At 45.1% G+C, this 25,951-nt stretch overlaps 1 protein-coding gene across 4 annotated transcripts in view; it reads left to right on the forward strand.

Annotated features, from left to right (window-relative positions):
• LOC139531925 (arf-GAP with SH3 domain, ANK repeat and PH domain-containing protein 1-like) overlaps positions 1–25,951 on the forward strand; it is a 74,470-nt gene that overhangs the window by 36,860 nt on the left and 11,659 nt on the right. For all 4 annotated transcript variants that reach the window (XM_071328922.1, XM_071328924.1, XM_071328923.1 and 1 more), the window contains exons 5-22: positions 1,154–1,203; positions 3,184–3,313; positions 5,598–5,683; positions 8,313–8,388; positions 8,546–8,632; positions 10,362–10,462; positions 10,644–10,713; positions 12,179–12,266; positions 12,603–12,651; positions 16,804–16,973; positions 19,774–19,907; positions 20,106–20,197; positions 20,551–20,737; positions 22,024–22,109; positions 23,345–23,460; positions 23,750–23,817; positions 24,467–24,574; positions 25,385–25,616. In XM_071328922.1, the coding sequence (XP_071185023.1) occupies positions 1,154–1,203; positions 3,184–3,313; positions 5,598–5,683; positions 8,313–8,388; positions 8,546–8,632; positions 10,362–10,462; positions 10,644–10,713; positions 12,179–12,266; positions 12,603–12,651; positions 16,804–16,973; positions 19,774–19,907; positions 20,106–20,197; positions 20,551–20,737; positions 22,024–22,109; positions 23,345–23,460; positions 23,750–23,817; positions 24,467–24,574; positions 25,385–25,616 (1,930 nt within the window). The remainder of the gene's footprint in view (positions 1–1,153; positions 1,204–3,183; positions 3,314–5,597; positions 5,684–8,312; positions 8,389–8,545; positions 8,633–10,361; positions 10,463–10,643; positions 10,714–12,178; positions 12,267–12,602; positions 12,652–16,803; positions 16,974–19,773; positions 19,908–20,105; positions 20,198–20,550; positions 20,738–22,023; positions 22,110–23,344; positions 23,461–23,749; positions 23,818–24,466; positions 24,575–25,384; positions 25,617–25,951) is intronic.

Raw genomic sequence — 25,951 nt, forward strand, 5'->3', positions numbered from 1 at the left:
CCCTGTTTGAAACAGGTAAGATCAGGGATATTGCCCCTGCGTATTGAAACAGGCAAGGTCAGGGATATTGCCTCTGCGTATTGAAACAGGCAAGGTCAGGGATATTGCCTCTGCGTATTGAAACAGGTCACTATTGTGGTGAAATGGAAGAGGAAAGACTATGTAACTATTGTGACCTCGAAGAAATAGAGACTGAAACTCATTTTATCCTCTCTTGCCCTTTCTACCACATGAATCTTCTCTTCGTGCCAGACTGGGTTCAAATGCCTTCTGTTTGTCACGCCCTGACCTTAGAGAGCCTTTTTATGTCTCTATTTTGGTTTGGTCAGGGTGTGATTTGGGGTGGGCATTCTATGTTTTTGTTTTCTATGATTTTGTATTTCTATGTTTTGGCCGGGTATGGTTCTCAATCAGGGACAGCTGTCTATCGTTGTCTCTGATTGGGAACCATACTTAGGTAGCCCTTTTCCCTCCTTTCAAGGTGGGAAGTTAACTTTGTTTGTGGCAGTAATGCCTTGTAAGCTTCACGGTTGTTTGTTGTTTTGTTGGCGACATTTTGAAATAAAAAGGAAAATGTACGCTCACCACGCTGCACCTTGGTCTTCCTTCAACGACGGCCGTGACACCGTTTCAGTTTTCTGTATTTATTTATCTATATGTATGTATGTACAGTATGTATGTATGTATGTTTTTTGTACTGCTCAGGGGATATAATTATTGTTATTTACTATTATGTATTTATTTGAATGTTATTTTTGTATTTGTTATGTTATAATTTTTTTTCACTCTTAATGCAATGCGCGTTGCAGAGAACACCGAAAGAAGAATTATCACTGAATAATCACAGTGAATTATTGTAATGTTTGTTGTTGGCATTTAATCCCATAAGGGATGGGTTACCAACTGGCGATTTGACACAAAAATCAAATTTCATTTATTCATTCATGCATAGTGAATTTAATGTTTACACATTTTTATCGAAAACTAAATTGATTTTTTTGACATGGTTGACATGGTTATACGGTAATTGTGCCAGCCCTATGTGGGGCAGTGTTGGAGAGAGAGAATTCTCAGAGTCAACACTGTACTGTGGGATTCCAGATTGACCTGTTTACTGCTGAGTACTGATACTTTGTTCTCCCCTTTCTTTCAGGATATAAAGAAGCCCTTTGACAAAGCCTGGAAAGATTATGAAGCTAAATTGTAAGTGTGTTAATAAATGTGTGCCTGTACATAGCTGTGTTGGGACACTTGAGGTTTGCCTTCGGAAAGTATTCAGACCCCTTGACTTTAGGTTAAAGCCTTATTCTACTTGTTTTTTCCCTCATCAATCTACACACAATATCCCATAATGACATAGCAAAAACAGGTTGTTATACATTTTTGCTAATTTATAAATAAAAAAAACGGAAATATCACATTTACATAAGAATTCATACCCTTTACTCAGTACTTTGTTGAAGCAACTTTAGCAGTGATTACAGCCTCGAGTCTTCTTGGGTATGACGCTACAAGCTTGGCACACCTGTATTTGGGGAGTTTCTCCCATTCTTCTCTGCAGATCCTCTCAAGCTCTGTCAGGTTGGATGGGGAGCATTGCTGCACAGCTATTTTCAGGTCTCTCCAGAGATGTGCGATCGGGTTAAAGTCTCGGCTCTGGCTGGGCCACTCAAGGACATTCAGAGGCTTGTCCTGAAGCCATTCCTGCGTTGTCTTGGCTGTGTGCTTAGGGTCGTTGTCCTGTTGAAAGGTGAACCTTCACCCCAGTCTGAGGTCCTGAGTGCTCTGGAGCAGGTTTTCATCAAGGATCTCTCTGTACTTTGCTCCGTTCATCTTTCCCTCGATCCTGACTAGTCTCCCAGTCTCTGCCGCTGAAAAACATCCCCACAGTTTGATGCTGCCACCACCATGCTTCACCGTAGGGATGGTGCCAGATTTCCTCCAGACGTGATGCTTGGCATTCAGGCCAAAGAGTTTCATCTTGGTTTCATCAGACCAGTGAATCTTGTTTCTCATGGATCTGAGAGTCTTTAGGAGCCTTTCGGCAAATACCAAGTGGGCTGTCATGTGCCTTTTACTGAGGAGTGGCTTCCGTCTGGCCACTCTACCATAAAGGCCTGATTGGTAGAGTGCTGCAGAGATGGTTGTTCTTCTGGAAGGTTCTCCCATCTCCACAGAGGAAGTCTAGAGCTCTGTCAGAGTGACTATCAGGTTCTTGGTCACCTCCCTGACCAAGGCCCTTCTCCCCCAAGTGTTCAGTTTGACTGGGCGACCAGCTCTAGGAAGAGTCTTGGTGGTTCTTAACTTCTTCCATTTAAGAATGATGGAGGCCACTGTGTTCTTGGGGACCTTCAATGCTGCAGAAATGTTTTGGTACCCTTCCCCAGATCTGTGCCTTGACACAATCCTGTCTCAGAGCTCCACGGACAATTCCTTCGACCTCATGCCTTAGTTTTTGCTCTGACATGCACTGTCATCTGTGTGACCTTCTATAGACAGGTGTGTCTTTCAAAATCATGTCCAATCAATTGAATTTACCACTAGTGGACTCCAATGAAGTTGTAGAAACATCTAAAGGATGGTTAATGGAAACAGGATGCACCTGAGCTCTATTTCGAGTCTCATCTCAAAGTGTATGAATACATGTAAATAAGGAATTTCTATTTTTTATTATTTAAACATTTGCAAAAATGTCAAAAAACCTTCTTTGTCATGATTGGCTATTGTGTGTAGATTGTTGAGGATTTTTATTTATTTAATACATTTAGAATAAGGCTGTAACGTAACAAAATGTGGAAAAAGTCAAGTGTATGAATACTTTCTGAAGGCACTGTATATGGTGATGTGTGATTGTGTGAGACATACAGTTGTTTTTGGTGTCTTTAAAATGTCAGATCTGATGTACTGTATATTACAACTATAATTTAAGTGGAATGTTTCGCCCTGTAAAAGCTCTCTTTCATGCTGAGAATTCCATCTGATTTAAATGTGAGGTCATGGATTTATTAAACACTGTCTGTCTCTCTTCCTGCCTGCCCTCTTTTCCTTCCTTCCTTCCTTCCTTCCTTCCTTCCTTCCTTCCTTCATTCTTGCCTGTCTACCTGTCTTGTCTGGTTTCACTAACACTGTCTGTCTGTCTGTCTGTCTGTCTGTCTGTCTGTCTGTCTGTCTGTCTGATTTCAGTACAAAGATCGAGAAGGAGAAGAGGGAGCATGCCAAGCAGCACGGGATGATTCGTACAGAGATAACAGGCGCTGAGATTGCTGAGGAGATGGAGAAGGAACGCCGTCTCTTCCAACTCCAGATGTGTGAGGTTAGAAGCGGACACTGGGCACAGACTAGAGGGCACTGATTGGGCACTGACGGGGCCCTGCCACCCCAGGCCAAACCTAAGAGGACGACATAAAATGGGCATCCGTGCCAACCTCTGTTCTCTACATGATTATGCTATAACCTAGTTACACATATCCCCAAAATGACACGAAAAACAGTATCATATTGTCTTTCTATGCTCCAATCCTCCTATATAAAAGGCAGAGCAAAATAACAAACTGTTCGAGCGATGTGCTCAGCTGTGCCAACGAGCTGCCTCCCGGCGGGTGTAAACGCCTACTCCTCTCTCCCTTTTTATCTGCAGATTATTTGCTCACTTGGCATAACGGTACTGACAATTTCCATATTAACTTAGTGCTTCACTGTGGGATTCTAATTGGAGTAGTTATGGAGGAGCTCAACCCATCCACCTCTATTTCTGTGTACAGCGGGTGCGGGGTGGCTTGTCTCTCTTGGGTTTTTAGGGTGATCTCATTCACTGTGTTCTTATTGTGGATTGTTTGATATTGCTTCTAGTGTAGTGCTAGAGGGGCCCAGAGTTTATAACTAGGGCCCCAAGTTTTTCCTGCTCAAGTCATATTGACAGGAAAAACTCCCAACCCTATAAGCGTGACTGATTAAAATGTATGCATGCGTGATTAAAACGCTTTGGATAAAAGCGTCTGCTAAATGGCCTATATTATTATTATTATTATTATTATTATTATATATTGATAACATTGCTAGCATTGTGTGGCACCCTATTCCCTACACAGTGCACAACTTTGGACCAGGGCCAATAGGGCACTATATAAGGTATAGGGTGCCATTTGTTACACCAAATCCATCTTCCATCCCACTTTGCACTGCTGCCGCTGAACGTGTGGGAAGGACCAGGTGATGCTCAGCACAGCAGGCTATGTTGTCGATCTGATCTGAGACCAGACACTGCTACTGCAGCGTCCCTCGCCTCCCATTCACACAAAGCCCCATAACACACAGGCACCAACAGGCATTCACAACACACACTAAACCCACCCCACAGCGCAGACACCACAGACAAAAAGTGGATAATCTCTGAGTTGCACACACTCAGACAGACAAAAGCAATATGTGTGTGACTGTGTGGTTGGTTTCAGGGGAGCACGCACATGAGCACACACATACACACATAGAGGATCACATGGTAAGAAATGCAGCAGAGAAGCTTTGGGAGACAGGAGGTGCCTTAGAAGGGCATTCTGGAATAGATTAAATGTCCTCTGTGTGTGGAGCTGAAAATGGTGCTTAGCAGTGATTCTTCACAAACTGTTCTAGATTGGTACACCATGGGATAAACTCAGATTAAGATGATGTTTTATTCATTTGTTCGTCGGGCATGAATATGTCAGAGGAATTTGCTAATTTGGAGGCCGTGGTGGTTTCTGAAAAATAAAGGAAAAACACAATTCTAGTTATCCATTTCAAACACAATTTACAATTTACTCATGATATTTTACAGATGTAGGATCTTAATTTGATCACGCTTTTGTTGCTGACAATTTTCACGCAAACTAGGAAATGCAAACGTGTAGTGTATTCGAGGTTTAAAAAGGCATCTAAAATTTGTAATTTCCACTTTAAAATGTCAGACTTGATTTTCCCTAACGAAGAACGTATCAACCCCTACAAAAAATGTATATGAATTATAATCCACATAATAATTCACATTTCCTGTTGCTGCAGGATTATTTTCAAACTGGCTCAAATTAAGATCCTACATCTGTATATTGCCGTCCTTTTCAGTGACGTTTAGCCGTTTTTTCGGCTCCCACGGACTCAATGCTGTGTTGGCATCGTGGATCAGAGGCTCATACCCTCCATCGTATGGGCATTCTGATAGGATTATTATAAGTGTTCATTAGACATATTTTACACAAACAAATATTTTTTTATGGTGGTTTAATGCAGGGGCGGACAATTTTTCCAGCAGAGGGTTGGTGTGGTTGGGTGCAGACTTTTGTTCCGGCCTAGCAGTAACATGACGATTTACTGGTTCATAAATGATAGCCTTCAAATGAATGATAGATTTCAAATAAGACCTTGATTAGTATAATCACGTGTTTCTGCTTTGCACGAACAAAAGCCTTTCCCCCGCTCAGCCATTAGTGATTGTCCACCCCTGGTTTAATATATCACCACTACGTATAAGCATGGCAATACTCCATATTGCATTTCCAAAATCATGTAACAGAGCGTTCTATTTGATGTCAGTTTTCACAGACCACCACTTGTTTTCTCTACAGTACCTGATCAAAGTCAACGAGATCAAGACCAAGAAGGGAGTGGACCTTCTCCAGAACCTCATCAAGTATTACCACGCACAATGCAAGTAAGTAAACAGTACCGCATTATCTCCCTCATTTACCATAGTGTAAGAGTCCCCCATACACGTGTGGATCATGTCTACTGAGATGTGTCTGATTGGTGGCGAACACGTAATTCCTGAGGGAATTCTCTCAAGACTAGCTCTACAGTGCATTCAGAAAGTATTCAGACCCCTTGACTTTTTCCAAATTTTGTTACGTTACAGCCTTATTCTGAAATGGATTAAATTGTTTTTTTCCCCCTCATCAATCTACACACAATACCCCATAATTACAGAGCAAAAACAGTTTTTTAGAAATGTTTGCAAATGTATAAAAATAAAACACTGAAATATCACATTTACATAAGTATTCAGACCCTTTACTCAGTACTTTATTGAAGCACCTTTGGCAGTGATAACAGCCTTGAGTCTTCTTGGGTATGACGCTACAAGCTTGGCACACCTGTATTTGGGGAGTTTCTCCCATTCTTCTCTGCAGGTCCTCTCAAGGTCTGTCAGGTTGGATGGGGAGCGTTGCTGCACAGCTATTTTCAGGTCTCTTCAGAGATGTTCAATCGGGTTCAAGTCCGGGCTCTGGCTGGGCCACTCAAGGACATTCAGAGACCTTTTCCGAAACCACTCCTGCGTTGTCTTGGCTGTGTGCTTAGGGTCGTTGTCTTATTGGAAGGTGAACCTTCTCCCCAATCTGAGGTCCTGAGCACTCTGGAGCAGGTTTTCATCAAGGATCTCTCTGTACTTTTCTCCGTTCATCTTTCCCTCGATCCTGACTAGTCTCCCAGTCCCTGCCGTTTAAAAACTTCCCCACAGCATGATGCTTCCACCACCATGGTTCACCGTAGGCATGGTGCCAGGTTTCCTCCAGATGTGACGCTTGGCATTCAGGCCAAAGAGTTCAATCTAGGTTTCATCAGACCAGAGAATTTTGTTTCTCATAGTCTGAGAGTCTTTAGGTGCCTTTTAGCAAAGCGGGCTGTCATGTGCCTTTTACTGAGGAGTGGCTTCTGTCTGGCCACTCTACCATAAAGGCCTGATTGGTGGAGTGCTGCAGAGATGGTTGTTCTTCTGGAAGGTTCTCCCATCGTTCTCCCATCAAGTTCTTGGTCACCTCCCTGACCAAGGCCCTTTTCCCCCGATTGCTCAGTTTGGCAGGACGGCCAGCTCTAGGAAGAGTCTTGGTGGTTACAAACTTCTGCCATTTAAGAATGATGGAGGCTACTGTGTCCTTGGGGACCTTCAATGCTGCAGAAATATTTTGGTACCCTTCCCCAGATCTGTGCCTCGACACAATCCTTTATCGGAGTTCTACAGACAATTCCTTCGACCTCATGGCTTGGTTTTTGCTCTGACATGCACTGTCAAATGTGGGACCTTATATAGACAGGTGTGTCCCTTTCCAAATCATGTCCAATCAATTGAATTGACCACAGGTGGACTACAATCAAGTTGTAGAAACATCTCAAGGATGATCAATGGAAACAAGATGCACCTGAGCTCAATTTTGAGTCTCATAGCAAAGGGTCTGAATACTTATGTAAATAAGGTATTTCTGTTTTTTAATTTAAAAATGCATTTGCAAACATTTCTAAAAACATGTTTAAATTTTCTCGTTATGGGGTATTTAATCCATTTTAGAATAAGGCTGTAACGTAGCAAAATGTGGAAAAAGTGAAGGGGTTCGAATACTTTCCAAAGGCATTGTACATTATTCTATCTGTGATTGCTCTTTGCTCTCTCTCTCTTTCCCTTTCTTTCTTTCTTTTTCTCTCCCTCTCTTTTTGTCTCTCTCCCTCTCAACCCCCCCCCCCCCCCTCCATCCCGCTCTCTTGAATGGGGTGATGGTGATGCATGATTCACCGGTCTTGGGTAGGGAGTAATATTTAGCTCTCATAAATATGCATGACCCTTCGTGACGATGCGACGTGACAGCCGTGGGGGTTTGTGGGTAAATAATGGGTGCCCCCTGTGCCAGGGACTGAGCCCAACGCTGTGTCACCGACAGGCCTGACAGCCTCAATGCTGCTAGGTGGTTGTGTCATAACATTGGGGAAACAAAACAGTGCAGTTTTCTGGTTGTCTACTCAACCCAAAACTATGACTATCACAGTGTAGAGACATGCCTTTATAGAGCGATTGGAAAATAACGTTTCAGTAGAAAACTGAGTTTCAGTAGGATGAGTGGGCTGAGGGAGGTGATGGATACCTGGAGGGTAGGAGAGAGAGGGGGTGGAGAGAGAGAGGGGGATAGAAGGGTTGTTAGTGGAGACGAGAGGATGCTGCATTCAGGTAGATGCCACTGGCAGATCCATAATGGATGACAGGAGGTGCTTAGCATTCCACTCTGGACACAGCCAGAGAGAGACAGGAGAGAGAGAGAGAGATCTCTATGCCAAAAGCCAGAGGGGCCAAGCAGCGCTATACATTATACATATCCAACTGCATCAGTCTCATTCTCAGTCACCCCTCTATTCATTTTGACCTTCCTAATGGCCATATAAGTCTTGGACACTTGACATTTCGAAATGATGTAAAAGATGCTACGCTCCACCAAAGGACTGCCCTTCGTCTCACTGTCGTTGGAATTAAAGTGAAAATCTCAGTGGAATTCTAATATCCGCCCTGTAATCTCTTGCAGCTTCTTCCAAGATGGCTTGAAGACGGCGGATAAGCTGAAGCAGTACATTGAGAAGCTGGCTGCTGACCTCTACAATGTAAATACCCACCCACAGGCTTCTCTCCATCTGATTACTGCTACTCTGAAGCCTGACATGTTATCTAGACTGATTCAGTGAGTGAGTGATTGAGTGTGTGTGTGTGTGTGTGTGTTCGTTTGTTTGTCTTATCTCACCCTGTGTATGTCCTTCTCAGATAAAGCAGACCCAGGACGAGGAGAAGAAACAGCTGACTGCTCTCAGAGACCTGATCAAGTCATCCCTTCAGCTGGACCAGAAGGAGGTAGGTAGAACCTGGACCATCTAGTCCTAACTGGGCCAAGTGGGCCCAAGCCAGAGTTGACAAATAGGGAAAATAGTGGAAACTCCCTCCGGCCATGTGTGCACCAAATCAATGTTTGGTGGAAAATCAGACCGTAGCAGTAGACTCCTTAGTCCTCACCCCTAACCTTTCACCCTTAGAGGGTGTAGCTACTAGCTAGTCTCCTGTAGTGCAGATGGAGTACCCAGTGCTGTACCATGCTGGTAGCCAGTGTTTGGTAGGCCTTGGCTGGTAACCAGTGTTGTGCCTCACTGGCTGCTTAGTGGAGAGCAACTTACTGTCTTAAAAGTCCAGTGCAGTCAAAAACTGGATTTTCCTGTGTTTTATATATATTTCCACATTATGAGCTTGGAATAATACTTTGAAATTGTGAAAATGATGATAATGCCCTTTTAGTGTGAGAGCTGTTTGAAAAGACTGCCTGTTTTGGTGGGATGGTTTTGGCATAGCCTGGTGAAGTCACCAGGCAGTAAATTAGTTAATAGGCCAATAAGAAAGAGTGTTTCAAACCTCTCTGCCAATAACGGCTAGTTTTTAGTTTTCCACTCACCACTCAGACCACTCCCAGACAGTCCTAGCAAAATTCTTGCTTGAGAAATTGCTGTTTGCTAAGAAGCTATTTTAGTTTATTTTTGACCATTTTAATTGAAAGCAATCACAGTAATGTACTTAACTATTACCCCAAAAGGTTTGATATTGCGATTTTTTTAAATGAGGCTTCATTAGCCCTTTAACTAACCTACCCTAACCTCCTAACCTCTTTCTAAGCACTCACTGGTCACAACTGCCAAACACATCAATTAGGTCTCACACTCAATGCTAGCTGCTCGCTGTGTTTTGCATGTTGCTACTGTATAATAGTGAGCAGAGTCTAAGTGAGAGGGACTGGCCCACCGTATCAACACAGCTACAACTATCTGGCTGTGTCCCAAAATGGCACCCTATTCCTTACATAGGGCACTCATTTTGACCAGAGCCCCGAGCGCTACGGGCGAAAGTGGTGCAGTATATAGGGAACAGGGTGCCATTTGGGACAGAGCCGACGGGCCACACCGAACATCCTGTTTTATAACGCCCAGACACAAATGTGGTCTCTCACGCAATCACTCACTCACTCGTATCTACCGTACTACACTAACACCTACACTCAATGCGGGCAGGCGCTCTCTCACTCACAACTACACCTTGGCGGCTTCTTTCACACTCTCTCTCTCTCTATTCCCCTCTACTCGCTGCTCGTCTGGACTCAAGTCTAGAAGAGTAAGTGCTAGCATGCTTCTGACAGATTTTGAAGAGCATGCCCTCCTCTGTGTCTCTCCATTAGAAACCTGCTGTGTTCTTCATCTGATAGTGTGTTGGAACATGTGTGCCTCCCAAGTGGCTCCCTATTCTCTATGTAGTGCACTTCTTTTGACCGGAGCCCTTGTGGAAAAGTGGCGCACTAAATGGAGAGTTGGGCGCCATTTGGGACGCATACCATGATCCTTTGAACATCAAATGTGACCCAAGAAATAATAACGGCTATGTGGGTCAGACACACACACACACACACACACACACACACACACACACACACACACACACACACACACGGCCCTGGCCTGCACTGTCTGTAAGAGGCATATTTGGTTGGTTATGTGTGGTGCGTTGCTGTGTTTTCTGTGTCTAAACACTGTGTGTGTTGCTGCAGGACTCCCAGAGTAAGCAGGGTGGCTATAGTATGCACCAGCTGCAGGGCAACAAAGAGTTTGGCTGTGAGAAGAAAGGCTACCTGATGAAGAAGAGTGATGGGTAGGTCACACACACACACACACACACACACACACACACACACACACACACACACACACACACACACACACACACACACACACACACACACACACACAGACACTGAACAGTACTGAACATACACAGACATGAAGAGCCCTTTTCGGCTCCTTCGTTGTGACTTGGTGTTGTCTTCCTGCAGGCTGAGGAAGGTGTGGCAGAGGAGGAAGTGTTCAGTGAAGGGTGGCATGCTCACCATCGCTCATGCTACGGTGAGTGGCAAAACGCACACACACACACACACACACACACACACACACACACACACACACACACACACACACACACACACACACACACACACACACACACACACACACACACACACACACACCTTGAGCACCCTTACACACTCCTGTCGAGGCTAGATCAAAGGCAACATCTAGTAGGAAGGAAGCTGTGTAGGCCACTATCAATCTAGCAGTTGGCAGAGAGGAATCGACATGGGTGGGTTGCCAAGGCAACCCCTTAGCCCCCTCTCCCCTTCCTCTTCTGTTGCTGTGGTGACTCATCACTGAGTGTGGTGCTGGCTCTTCTCTTCCCGGGGTCTGTGGATACTGTGCTGCTAGATAGACAGACACACATGCACACAAGGATGTGTGAGAGAGCACACACACACACACACACACACACACACACACACACACACACACACACACACACACACACACACACACACACACACACACACACACACACACACACACAATAGCTGGCCCCTGTTTTTATTATTGTAGCTCTACATTGCGGTGAACTCCCCCAAATGTCACTAATCGATCCTCATTTCCACCCATACTTCCACCGTCCTTTCAAGGAAACGCACATGTACTTATCCTCTGTTCTTTGTCTGACGGCTTGCCGCTCCTTCTCCATGTTTATTACCCATTAGCCCCTGTGCCAGCCTGGCAGCCTCACCACAGGGCTCATCACAGTCCGTTAACGTTTTGTTAACACCCCTCACTATCTCCACTGCCCGCATGCCCGGGCACAGTCACAATGCAGTGCCCAGTCTACACACGTGCCAGCTGATCACACTGGTGTTATCATAATATTACAGTGGGTATTGTAACTGAAGCCAAGCCAAAGTGGTGATGCCTGGACCACAGGCAGATACAGTACTGAGGGAATACCTGGGATTCTCCCTAGGCTAGCTACATACACTGTTAAGTCTAGTGGTCAGGCTGTGCCTCAAATCGCACCCTATTCCCTATGTGGTCCCCTATGTGGGTCTGTTTCTATTTTTGCCACTGGAGTCAGAGACATACACTGAGTAAACCAAACATTAGGAACACCTCCCCCTTTTGCCCTCAGAACAGGCTCAATTCGTCGGGGCATAGGCTCTATAAGGTGTCGAAAGTGATTTCTTTATTCAGTCGAGACAAAAGGACATTAGCCACAATGCCTAACATCAACAGATGAATTGACGTATTACTTTACCAACCCATCATTTTCCAGGCGCTCTTATCCAGAGCAGTGAGTGGATACATTTTTATATTTGTTTGTACTGGTCCCCGATGGGAATCGAACCCACAACTATAGCGTTGCAAGTGCCGTGCTCTACCAACTGAGCCACACAGGACCATCCAGAGTCAGATAGGCTTGTAGCGTTAGTTTCATAGGACCAATACTGGGTGATGTACAAATAGCTAAGTCGTCTGTCTCTGTGTGTTCGTGCAGTCCAACAGGCAGCCTGTGAAACTCAACCTGCTCACCTGCCAGGTCAAGCCCTGTGCTGAGGACAGGAAGTGCTTCGATCTCATTTCCCGTAAGTATCTCTTCCTGTAACCTCCACACCAACACAGTAGTTACCATGGGTGTGAGATGGGCTGTGAGAAATGGGGCCTTATATTACCTTCTGTAGGAATTCAGAAACAGGAAGCGTCAAATAGACAGTTTTGTGCCACATGTCGCCAGTATCTCTTTCACACGCTCCATTTTCTGGCTTCCTGTTTGAATGGTGTCATGACAAAGCCTGAAACACGCTGTGCTTGTGAATTACTCCGCCATGCATCTCCACAGGGCTATATCATGTTACATGATTACACAGTGTCTGCTGGGTCCGAGAGATCACGTTCCCGTCTCATCTTCTCTCTGCCAACAGATAACCGGACATATCACTTCCAGGCTGAGGATGAACAGGAGTTTGTCATGTAAGTGTACCGTGACAGTCACCACATTATAAACATCCACCTACTATTAGTATCCAACTCCAAAGGCAGGTACATAGTAAGATAAGACTGTGGTGGAATTTGGGGTTACGGTTATTTGTCAGCCAAGTGACTCAGTCACCGTTTTAATCGTATTAATAGCAAAAACGCACATTTTCTCCTCGTCTCCGCTCTTGACTGCATGTGCTGCTGCTGGGGGGTATTGCCTAGGCAACCGAAGACGTGTTTGCTATGGGGGGGGGTTTATACAATTACCGTGCCAGCTCTAAAGTAATGCCCGCTGAAGCGATGAACCTTGCACTGATAATGTATGAGTGTGAAAGACAAGATCGGTGAGGTTTAACAAAGAAAGACACCGTTTTCTTTAATGGAAAAGGTTTAGAGGTTTTGTCTAGTGTCCATGCTCCATTGACAATGAGGGTATTTTTATCCCTGAGAGAGAGAGAGGACTGCTAAGTGCTAGCAGCGGTAAGGGTATCTTCCTGTATCTGTGGGATCTGTGGTTGTTATTCAGGTCACTGTAACCCAGGGATGGGCAACTGGCGTCTGCACGCTGATACATTTCCAGAGATGTATTTATTTTTTGTTAGAAATGTAGGTGCAATTTCGCTCAATTAGCCCATGTCAGCAAAAAAACAAAAAACATTTTAGATTGGTAAATTAGTCTAGTGACCTGCCAACTAAACTTGTAGAATTACCGACCGTGGCCCCCATTGATTTTGTTAGTCACTCTCACTCAGATATCATATTAAAAACTGCAAACATTTCTCTCCACCCTATGTCAAAATGTGTAGAATTGTAGGAAATAAGCTGTAAAACTGCCAATTTGTCTCTCTGCCCCATGGCAAAATAAGTAGAATTGCATGAAATGAGTTATATAATTGCTAAATCTTCTCTCTGCCCCATGGCAAAATGTCTAGATTTGCAGCAAACTTGCTTTAAAACTGCAACATTTTCTCTGCGCCCTATGGCAAAATGTGTAGAATTGCAGGAAATTAACTCAAACTTTTTTCTCTCCGCTGTCAAAGGGTGTGCCGCTAAATGCAAAAGTGAAACTTAAGAACCGTAAGCGTAGGAATAGCGCACATAGAACAGATCTACCGCTTCTTAGACTTGCTTTCAATGAGAATGACAGATCTATAACTCACACTTTTATGTGAATTTGGTCAGGTAGCCAAATATTGCACTTTTACATATTGCACTTTTAATTATACTGAGACACAACCGGCCTTGTTTTAGGATACATCCCAAATGGCACCATATTCCCTATGTAGTGCACTACACTCTTGGAAAAAAGGGTTCCAAAACAGTTCTTTGGGGAGGGATAGGGTTCTACCAAGAACTGTTTTGATCAGAAGAACCCTTTTTGGGAGACAAGGGTTCTTTGTACGTGAAGTGTTCTACCTAGAACCTTTAAAATCCAAAGAACAGTTTTTGAAAGAAAGGGTTCTTTGATGATTCTTTGGAAGGCAAGAAGGATTCTATGGAATGCAAGAAGGGTTCTACATAGAACCAGATATAATATTTCCCATCATGCTCTATTGCAGGGAGATTAACGTAATTGTTTGTTTTACTGTAATATCTGTGTTTTTGCATGTACATTGCTTGGTTGATTAATTTTATGTTACACAAAGATAAATAACATACAGTTTTTTTAACGAATCCCATCTGTAAGAAATTGGATTTATTTCACCCGTTACTGAGATGGTTGTTCCAGTTTAGATGATTTAGGTAGTCTCAATATGCAATCTTCCCTACCCTGACAGTCATTCTGAATTCAGGTTGTAGGTGATTAACAATTCCACTTGTTGGATATCCTAACTCTGGCTGTATTCCAATAGAATTACACATCACTTTGCAAGCCAGCATAATGTGACTTGCAGACCTGATGTGGCTTGTGAACCAGAACATGCCTACCACCACTGTGTTAGGCTATAATTAGGCCCTCGAAGAAAGGTCTTATGATATATGGAATGCATTGTAATAAATAATAACATTTTAAACCCTAATAAGGCTGGTGGAACCGTTCATAGAGGGTTCTAGGAAGAACCCTCCAAGGATAAAAGGGTTCTCTGTAGAACCCTTCACAGACGATTCTAGGAAGAACCTTTAGATGATAAAATGGTTCTTGGTAGAACCCTTCATGGAAGCAGAACCCTTCTAGGCAGAATCCTTCATAGAGGGTTCTAGGCAGAACCATTTACAGGGGGTTATTTGAAGAACTCTACACAGAGGGTTTTAGATAGAACCCTCTGCAAAGGGTTCTACCCAGCACCAAAAAGGGTTCCCCTATGGAGACAAACCGAAGAACCCTGTAGGGTTTTACTTAACGCCTTTTTTTCTAAGCGTACTTTTCACCAGGGGTCATAGGGTTCTGGTCAAAAGTAGTGCACTTCATAGGGAATAGGGTGCCATTTTGGGACAGAGCCACAACTCAGCTGCAATTCCAAATGTCAGTAAGTTCATTAAGTATCTGTAACTAGGGAACACACACACACACACACACACACACACACTCACACACACTTGCACACTCATGCACACACCCGCACACACACACACACACACACACACACACACACACACACACAAATGCTGACTCCACACTCTCAGCTCTATGCTGTCACACACTTCCAGCTGAGGCAAACCATACAGTGATGAAGTCGCTTCATGGGAGTGTTTGGATTAAAACATCACTTGACAATATCTCAGCATTACGCAATCACATGCTCGCCCACCCATGTCTTGTGCATCGCAAGTAAACACGTTCACCCTTAAAGACACATGTACACCCACATCTCTGCATAACGTTGTCTAATTTCTTAAGTTATTTCTCACTCGTTCACCCGCACACACCTGTGTTGTGTCCTCTGCTGTGTCCTATCCTGTGTCATGTGCTGTGTCCTCTGCTGTGTCCTGTGTCATGTGCTGTGTCCTGTGCTGTGTCTTCTGCTGTGTCATGTGCTGTGTCCTGTGCTGTGTCCTGTGCTGTGTCCTCTACTGTGTCCTCTGCTGTGTCCTCTGCTGTGTCCTCTGCTGTGTCCTCTGCTGTATCCTGTCCTGTGCTTTGTCCTCTGCTGTGTCCTGTCCTGTGTCCTCTGCTGTGTCCTGTGCGGTGCTTTGTCCTCTGCTATGTCCTCTGCCGTGTCCTCTGCTGTGGCCTGTAGATGGGTGACGGGGACAGCAGGACTGACGTCAGCCCCATTGAGCCTGACTCAGATGCATTGTCCAAATGGCACCTTATTCCCTATGTAGTGCACTACTTTTGACCAGGGCCCATATAGGGAATATGGTGCCATTTGGGACACAGGCTAGTCTAACTAGCAGTCTAATGGCAGAGTGAGTTGTGATGTACTGTTTTGTGCTGAACAACAGCAGCCGCCGACTCATGTTTGATTGGCAGTTACTTCCTGCCAATTTCTGCGTGTGTGCGTGGCGATTGTCCAGATGTGTTGGTTTGAATGTCATGAGAGGGTGTCTGGGGCTGCTGGCTGGTTGGATAGGGTTGTGTATTGTACACTACAGTATGTGGTTGACGCTGTAGGTTGACACTGTAGGCAGATGTAGGTCCTATGTAGGGTGAATGCAAAGTAGCTGTCAAGATGTAAGGCAGTATACAGTTATATTTAAGCAATAAGGCCCAACGGGGTGTGGTATATGGCCAATATACCACGGCTAAACGCTGTTCTTACACACGACGCAACGCGGAGTGCCTGGACACAGCCGTTAGCCACGGTATATTGGCCACATTTCACAAACCCCCGAGGTGCCTTATTGCTATTATAAACTGGTTACCAACGTAATTAGAGCTGTTAAAATACATGTTTCAGCCAATCAGCATTCAGGGCTCAAAGCACCCAGTTTCTAATAATACACAGAGTATAGATATAGATAGCGTCAGATAGAGTTGGAGTTGTCCCATCTGATTTGATTTGATTTGACCGTTCAAAATACATCAAATGGCAGCAGAAACGCATCAGAAAATTGTCAAGGATAAATAAACTTATTTCCACTGTGGTCCTCTCGTCTCAAAACCTCTACCTATGTAACTCAGTGCTTGTACGTGTTGAAAACCCCCGTGCTTTTGTAAAAACTTGTTCTCTCTGCTCTATCGTTTCTCCGTGCCGCGTGTAGCTGGATCTCTGTGCTATCCAACAGTAAGGAGGAAGCTCTGAACATGGCGTTCCGCGGAGAAGAGGACGGAGGAGGAGGAGAGGATGGCCTGGAGGACCTGACCAAAGCCATCATAGAGGAGGTGCTGCGCATGCCTGGCAATGAAGTCTGCTGTGACTGTGGCGCTGCAGGTACGTATAGTACGACATCTATGGGTGCCCGTGTGTTTGGGTCCTGGGAAATGCACAACCGCTGTGGTTTTCCAAGGGGTTCTGACATTGTAGATCCTCCACTATACCACTACTTTGCGCTTACTCACCATTCGCCTTGTCATGGGAGAAGACAACGACACCTTTGCTGCAGCATTTTATCTCGCCCTTGAACACACACCTCCCGGTAGAACTCACACATCCCTATAGAACTCACACATCCCTGTAGAACTCACACATCCCTGTAGAACTCACACATCCCTGTAGAACTCACACATCCCTGTAGAACTCACACATCCCTATAGAACTCACACATCCCTGTAGAACTCACACATCCCTATATAACTCACACATCCCTATATAACTCACACATCCATGTAGAACTCACACATCCATGTAGAACTCACACATCCCTATAGAACTCACACATCCATGTAGAACCCACACATCCCTGTAGAACTCACACATCCCTGTAGAACTCACACATCCATGTAGAACTCACACATCCCTGTAGAACTCACACATCCCTGTAGAACTCACACATCCATGTAGAACTCACACATCCATGTAGAACTCACACATCCATGTAGAACTCACACATCCCTGTAGAACTCACACATCCCTGTAGAACTCACACATCCATGTAGAACTCACACATCCGTGTAGAACTCACACATCCCTATAGAACTCACACATTCCTATAGAACTCACCCATTCCTATAGAACTCACACATCCATGTAGAACTCACACATCCATGTAGAACTCACACATCCATGTAGAACTCACACATCCCTGTAGAACTCACACATCCCTGTAGAACTCACACATCCATGTAGAACTCACACATCCATGTAGAACTCACACATCCATGTAGAACTCACACATCCCTGTAGAACTCACACATCCCTGTAGAACTCACACATCCATGTAGAACTCACACATCCGTGTAGAACTCACACATCCCTATAGAACTCACACATTCCTATAGAACTCACACATTCCTATAGAACTCGCACATCCATGTAGAACTCACACATCCATGTAGAACTCACACATCCATGTAGAACTCACACAACCCTATAGAACTCACACATCCCCGTAGAACTCACACATTCCTAATGAACTCACACATCCCTGTAGAACTCACACATCCCTGTAGAACTCACACATTCCTAAAGAACTCACATATCCCTGTAGAACTCACACATCCCTATAGAACTCACACATCCCTGTAGAACTCACACATCCCCATAGAACTCACACATCCTCAACCATCTTCAAGGTTGTCCCTCAGAAGTCCCTGCTCAGCCCAACATCGATCCACTCTTCTGCACTGTCATGGCTGCTCTCTATCTCCCTCAGTAGTTAGGCATATGCTATGCAGCTCTCCTGCAATGTCACCCTTAACCAAACAAGCAGCAAAGCGGCACCAGGAGCCTTTTCTGTATTCAGGATATAACAGTGGTGCTGGTCCTTTCTGGCCCCTGGCCCTCCGACTTGATCCTCCCCTGCTGTAAAAACAGAGGCTCAGCACTCCCCAAGCAGAGACACCCTGGCCCTCTGACTCCCCCCAATACACACACACTGTCAGCATAAACACACAGATCCCACTGAGGAGAGTGCAGACCACTAGCAAAGAAGAAAAACCCTGCGTTTGTTGCAACAACATTGTTACATCACTATGTTACATAATTCATACACACACAGGCACAGTTTTGCTGATTTCCCCTCTATGGGTTGAGCTTATTTGATAATGCGTGTGATAATGCGCTAGTGTACTGCAGGGTTACTTAGGTTGCTCCTGCGGCCCATCCTGCCTGATATACAGCTCTCTAGAGCTCTAGAGCTCTCACCCCACCCTGTGCTTCCTGTCATCTCTTCGGTAATCTTTTGCCATCCTGCATGTGACTCATTGGTGTTTGGCCGATTCTGAAACCATTCCACCCGCCTGAGTCCGTCCGGCACAGACCTGTCAAATCCAGGCACGCTAGTTAGCCTAACAGCTAACAGCACTCAGCCATCTGTAAAGATAGTGTGTTTACATCTGCATAGCTGCGTAGGGCTCTTAGGCTTGGGTTTAAGCCTCCTTAAGTTGCATCACTCATGCTTGGCTGTGGTGTCAGTCACTGTAGCGGTTTACTGGGAAGAGCCCAAAGCCTCTCTAGCCCTCCACCACATGGCTCTGCTGTCAGAGCATGTACAGGCGTTCTGCTTGACACAGAATGATGCAATGTTTTCTAGTTGCTGGGCTCTGGTAGTCCAATCGGTATGGTTGGTGGGTCTGAGGCTGCCGAGGCCCTCTAGTGGTATGTGCTGTGCGTTGCCGCTGCTCACATTTGATGGTGGACCTGGGTTGTATTCATTTGTGCACACCGTAGCAAAACGTTTTGCAACGGTAAACGAAAACAAAATTGTTTTATATGTTCAGTTTGTCCCTCCCTGTATCAGTGGGTTTTCTTTTGTTTGGGGCCTAGTGAATACGATCCTGAAACAAATTGTCAGTTTAGTGGTGAATACAAACACGGCTACATGCAAATGTTCAGATCAAGAATTAAACCCCCTTGTGTTCAGCATTATCGTTCTGGATTTCAACTGTAAATTGTATATTTGTGTTAGTACTTTGAAAAAATATCTATGTTCTTTTTGGAGCCAAAACAGCTGTGCACTAAACTGTGAATTCCAGCCATATTTTTGTGGTTGTGTAGCCAAGACGCCTATCCACAAGCCTGTGCTCCACAAAATGGCTGCTCTCTAACCTGAGTACATTGTCTGTGCCCTTAGATCCAAAATGGCTGTCCACTAACCTGGGCATCCTGACCTGCATTGAGTGCTCTGGAATACACCGGGAGATGGGAGTTCACATCTCACGCATCCAATCCATGGAGCTAGATAAGCTAGGCACCTCTGAACTCTTGGTGAGTGAAAAAATAAATACATTTGGTGAACATTATATTTAAAAAAAATCACAGTAGATCAACATGCAAAATAGATTCAAAAACAGGATATAAATAAATACATCTTGATTACAACGTGATTGTAATTACGGCAATTCGAGCAAAGTGCTTCTAACGAGCATCATGACATTCATATGTGACTTGATTTTTCCTTCACAGCTGGCCAAGAACGTAGGGAACAGTAGTTTCAATGAAATAATGGAGGAGAACCTTCCTGGTCCCTTACCGAAACCTACTCCTTCAAGTGACATGTAAGTACTCAGCGTCATCAACAACTACATGAACTTCTTAGAAGCTAGAAGCTCCATGGAAATGTTACCTCACTTTCACTTGTCACTTGACATCACTGGAAGCATAATCGGGTGTATGTTTGAGCTTATGCAGGTTGATGTGTCTGGCGGGAAAAGCCACAAAAATAAATAGAACACTACAATGGCCATTGGCATCTTAGCAACATGGCTAAAAATCCATCCATCTTGGTCAGGAAACGCGTTCACGCTAGAAACTGAATTAAAGGATCTCTATAGGACAAAATATCCACACAAGCGTTCCAAATCCGTCTCCTTATTCTCCTCCTCTTCCCGCTTCTCTCTCCCTCCTACAGGACAGTGAGGAAGGAGTTCATCAATGCTAAGTATGTGGACCACAAGTTTGCACGGAAGACCTGTACCTCCTCGGCAGCTAAGACCATCGAGCTGTGTGAGGCGGTCAAGTCCAGGGACCTGCTGTCTCTCATCCAGGTGTACGCTGAGGGGGTGGAGCTAATGGAGCCACTGCCTGAGGGTGGACAGGTGAGTCTGACCTCTGACGTCACAGACCCTGGACTGTATTATTATCTCATCTCACCTGAAAGCATCTCACAGGATTGCTGATCTAGGATCAGGTCCCCCCCCCCGTCCATGTAATCTTATTCATTATGATCCAAAAGTTAAAACTGATCCTAAATCAGCATCTATACTCTGACGCTTTGATGAATATGGGCCCTGGGGGGTTTGGTTTTACAATATGAGCAGAAGTGTACTGTTTAGTAGGGAAATACTAAATTGTACTGAGTCTGTAAGGTGGCTGTTTTGTACATGGGCAAAGTAATGAACAGTCCACTGAGAAAAACATAGTTTTTACTACTGGGCAATGTTGGACAAGACAACAATGCCCAAACGAGAAAAGTGACTCAGTTAAGCTATCACTACTGCCGCCCACTAAACGTTGAACCACGTAGCACTGCGGTGTGCTCTCAGAAGTTGTCCATTGGGAATAGTGGCCAGGGATGAGTCACTGACGCTGTTTGAAAGCAGGCAGAGCTTCTAGCCCAGGCTGACTCACTGATATCTAATACAACCCTGGCTGTCAGTGAATCTGCTCTGAGAGGCTGCATCCCAGGGCTCTGGTCAAAAGTAGTGAATTCTAATATGATCTCCAGCAGACAGCAGATATCAGTACCCAGAGCCGCAGACAGTGAGGGTGTGACAGGAATACATGATAAAGTAGCCTCTCCCTCTTCCTGAACGGATACCCTGCTTCTCTGGTTGACTCATAGTCATTGGTATTGCGTGTGTCACCGTGTCCTCACTCTTCTCAAATAAGTCTCCCTTACTGGGGACTCACAGAGATAATCAGCAACGTAGCTACCAGTCATTTTTAATTAGAGGTGAGACAAGAAGACGCAACGACATGCGTGCTGTTTGAAGGATAGACCCACCAAGGAAGATCTCAACGACTTGATGGTTGATTATCTCGGCAAGTGTGAGTTCAATCACAGCCAATGAGGTGCTGGTGGTGGTGACCTTTGTTCATATTGGGCAGGAAGGGCTGTAGACTGAAGCTGGCTTATCGTTTCAGTGTCTTCTACCGACATCGGTACGTCCACACCTCTCTCTGTCATAGAAATGTTCGCATCACGCTCGCAGTCTTCCCTTGAGGGGGAGACGAGCTATTTTTAGGAGCCATTTTGTTGACTGCAACCTCTTTAAATGCTGAGAGAGGCTGAGAGAGAGAGAGTGTAGAATGGATGCTGCCTGCTGTTCTCCCCATGTAGAAAGTCTCTCATGTCTTTGCTGTATGTGATCGCCCCCTTCAGGAGGCCGGAGAGACTGCGCTCCACTACTCTGTGCGCACCGCCGACCAGACCTCACTACACCTGGTGGACTTCCTCGTACAAAACAGGTAAAATTACCAAATAAGGCCCCGTCAATAAAGTGAAGATAAGAATTTTATGCCATACAGGCTACCATAGCATTGGGCTAATGTGAAATTGGATTTTAAATGCAGTGAAAGCACACACTTCGTAAGCTGTTTTGCCCAAATACTAAAAAACATAACAGAATATTATAAATAAGTAGTATTTCCACCGTTTGGTCATGTAAATTGACGTGTTAAATGTGAGAATTTCAATGGAATAGCTTCATGGATAGCAGTAGTGTTCCTTTCTTATCTCTCCACCGCTGCAAGAGGAAGATGAGCAGAGTAGAGCTCAGCACAGCTTAGATTCCCACAAGGCAAACAGAACTGGGTCAGGCAGACACTTGTTCTCCGCCTTCATTTATTCATCAGTCTTTTCAATTGTTTGCTCCCTGCCTCGCTGTACCTCAGGCAGACCGTTACCGGGAAATGGCTCCTCATTAATTAATCGGTCCACCTTCACGATTTCATGCTTACACTTGGTAATTGGCCTAATTGTTTTCGATTCAGAGATAGGAGGAGATGAAATGGGGAGCAAACACTTACCTGTCGACATGCTAGTGTGACTGTGAAGGACACCTTCCTAATATTGAGTTGCACCCCCTTTTGCACTCAGATCAGCCTCAATTCGACGGGGCATGGACTTTACAAGGTATCGAAAGCTGGCCCATGTTGACTCCAATGCTTCCCACAGTTATGCCAAGTTGGCTGGATGTCCTTTGGGTGGTGGACCATTCTTGATACACTCGTGAAACAGTTGAGCATGAAAACCCCAGCGGTGCTGCAGTTCTTAACACACTTAAACCCGTGCGCCTGGCACCTACTAGCATACCCCGTTCAAAGGCACTTAAATGTTGTGTCTTGCCCATTCACCCTCTGAATGGCACACATACACAATCCATGTCTCGATTGTCAGAAGGCTTAATGACCTGGTCAGTGTCATGGAAAGAGCAGGTGTTTCTAATGTTTTGTACACTGTGTATATTTTGTCAGCCGTGGTGACAAATAGGTATTTTAAAGGTCAGTTTGTCTCTTAAAGCAGTATGTACGATCAAAGCGTGAACGATAATGTGACAACTTTATCGCGTCTGGGACGTGACCCGTGACATGACCCGTGACGTGTGTGTGTGTGTGTGTGTGTGTGTGTGTGTGTGTGTGTGTGTGTGTGTGTGTGTGTGTGTGTGTGTGTGTGTGTGTGTGTGTGTGTGTGTGTGTGTCAGTGGGAACCTGGATAAGCAGACAGAGTGGGGAAACACTGCCCTGCACTACTGCTGCATGTACGAGAAACACGAATGCCTCAAACTACTGCTGAGGGGCAAACCAGCCACTGACATCAGTGAGTAACACACACTCATATGTAAATGTATTCAGACTTGGTTATGTTAACATGCCTGTTCTGTTTTTGGCTAATCAGAATTGTATTTTATATCACAGGAGGTTGGGGGAGGACAGGCTCGTGGTAACGGCTGTAATGGCACATGGCTTCCATGTGTTTGATGCCATTCCATTCGCTCCGCTCCAGGCACTACTATGAGCCGTCCTCCCCTCGGCAGCCTCCACTGGTTTTATACACGTAGACGGAATGTATGCATCTAGTGTAACCAATATCATGCCTGTTCTTTTAGCCAATCAGAATGGTGAGACGGCGCTGGATATTGCCAGGCGTATGAAGAACAGTCAGTGTGAGGAGGCAGTAAGTATCCCACTGTGAACATGAGCCACTATATGTTTGGCTGTCGATGACATGAATCGGTAGCTATACTTCACGATGCAATCCTGTTCTTTGTCGAAGTAGCATCCACGCCTCAGCTGATGGTGTAGCAGCACGGTAGAAAGTATAGATCGAAGGGACTTGTTGACCAGCACATCTTTGGACACTAGATGGCAGCAGCCAAAGACCTACCCAGGCTTCTAGTGACTTCAGAGAGGAAGCCATTACTGATGTATGGTTACTATTTGCACACAGAAAACTAAGTTGGTGCTTTTACCATCGGTGATATTATGTCATGTTTTGAACATCAAATTAAAGGAGAGGAGAACAATCAAACGAATGTTGGAGGTATTCATTGTTGGTTATGATAGAGTTCCCTTCGACTGACTTGCGGGCTATAATTACATTTACGTCATTTAACAGACGCTCTTATGCAGAGCGACTTACAGTAGTGAGTTCACACATGTTCATACTGGTCCCCTGTGGGAATCGAACCCACAGCCCGGGCGTAGCAAACGCCATGCGCTACCAACTGAGCCACACGGGACCACTATTCACTGTGTGTTTATTTGTATGTCCTCTGTATTTCATTGTTTCATTGTGGAACCAAATCAACATGTGTGTCCCCCAGCTGGTGCAGGCTGCAGCGGGGAAGTATTACCCGCATGTCCACGTGGAGTATGAGTGGAGCCTGAGGCTGGAGGAGCTGGACGAGAGCGATGATGATCTCGATGACAAGGTCAGACTGGGACTGTTCACACGTGAAAACTTGAACTCCATGTGCAAATACTCTATATATACAAAAGTATGTGGACACGCCTTCAAATTTGTGAATTCGGGGTTTGGCGGATGCCAGGAGAACGCTACCTGCACCAATGCATAGTGCAAACTAAAGTTGGGTGGAGGAGGAATAATGGTCTGGGGCTGTTTTTCATGGTTCGGGCTAGGCCCCTTAGTTCCATTGAAGGGAAATGTTAACGCTACATCATAAAATGACATTCTAGACGATCCAGTGCTTCCAACTTTGTGGCAACATTTTGGGGAAGGCCCTTTCCTGTTTCAGCATGACAATGCCCCCGTGCACAAAGCTAGGTCCATACAGAAATGGTTTGTCGAGATCGGTGTGGAAGAATTTGACTGGCCTGCACAGAGCCCTGACCTCAAACGCATCAAACACCTTTGGGATGAATTGGAACACCGACTGCGAGCCAGGCCTAATCACCCAACATCAGTGCCTGACCTCACTAATGCTCTTGTGGCTGAATGGAAGCAAGTCCCCGCAGAAATGTTCCAACATCTAGTGGAAAGCCTTCCCAGAAGAGTGGAGGCTGTTATAGCAGCAAAGGGAGGACCAACTCCATGTTAATGCCCATGATTTTGGAATGAGATGTTCGACGAGCAGGTGTCCACATACTTTTAGTCATGTAGTGTATTTGCACCCATCTCCCATTGACATCAATGCATGATTTAGGCCTACATGAAAGTCAAAGTTCCTAAGTTCACCCTCTTCCAAGTTGACACTTGTCTCTCTCTCCCTCACTGTCTGCAGCCTAGTCCCATAAAGAAGGACCGTTCCCCGCGGCCCCAGAGTTTCTGCCACTCGTCCAGCCTGTCTCCCCATGACAAGCTGTCTCTGCCGGGCTTCATCAGCCACCGGGACAAACAGCAGCGCATGTCTTACAGCGCCTTCACCAACCAGATGTACTCCGCCTCCACCGACCTCACTTCCTCTTCCCCCGTGGCCGATGCCCCCCCTCTACCCCCCAGGAACCAGGGCAAAGGTGAGACCTGGTTGAATGGCCAGGGCCCAGACTTTTATCAGTGTAGGATGAATTTGCCTCTAGACACTGATCTTGGTCCATTTTGTATTTTCCCCACTAATGGTTAAGGTGAGGATTGGGGAGGGGAAGCTGATCCTAGATCTCTATCTAAGGGAAAATTCTACCTGAAATGTAAATGGCCTAAAGATTATGTGGCCAGTTGTGGAATGTACATAGGATACATAGCAGTGTTGTCTGGTTGGCCAGAATTTACATGTATGGAGAATTTACATGATCTTTTATCTCTAACGCTGGTACTCAGGAAGAACGCAGTAATAACGTTTACTGTTTTTCTC

The sequence above is a fragment of the Salvelinus alpinus genome, chromosome 10 (assembly GCF_045679555.1).
Source record: "Salvelinus alpinus chromosome 10, SLU_Salpinus.1, whole genome shotgun sequence".
NCBI classification, from domain to species: domain Eukaryota; kingdom Metazoa; phylum Chordata; class Actinopteri; order Salmoniformes; family Salmonidae; genus Salvelinus; species Salvelinus alpinus.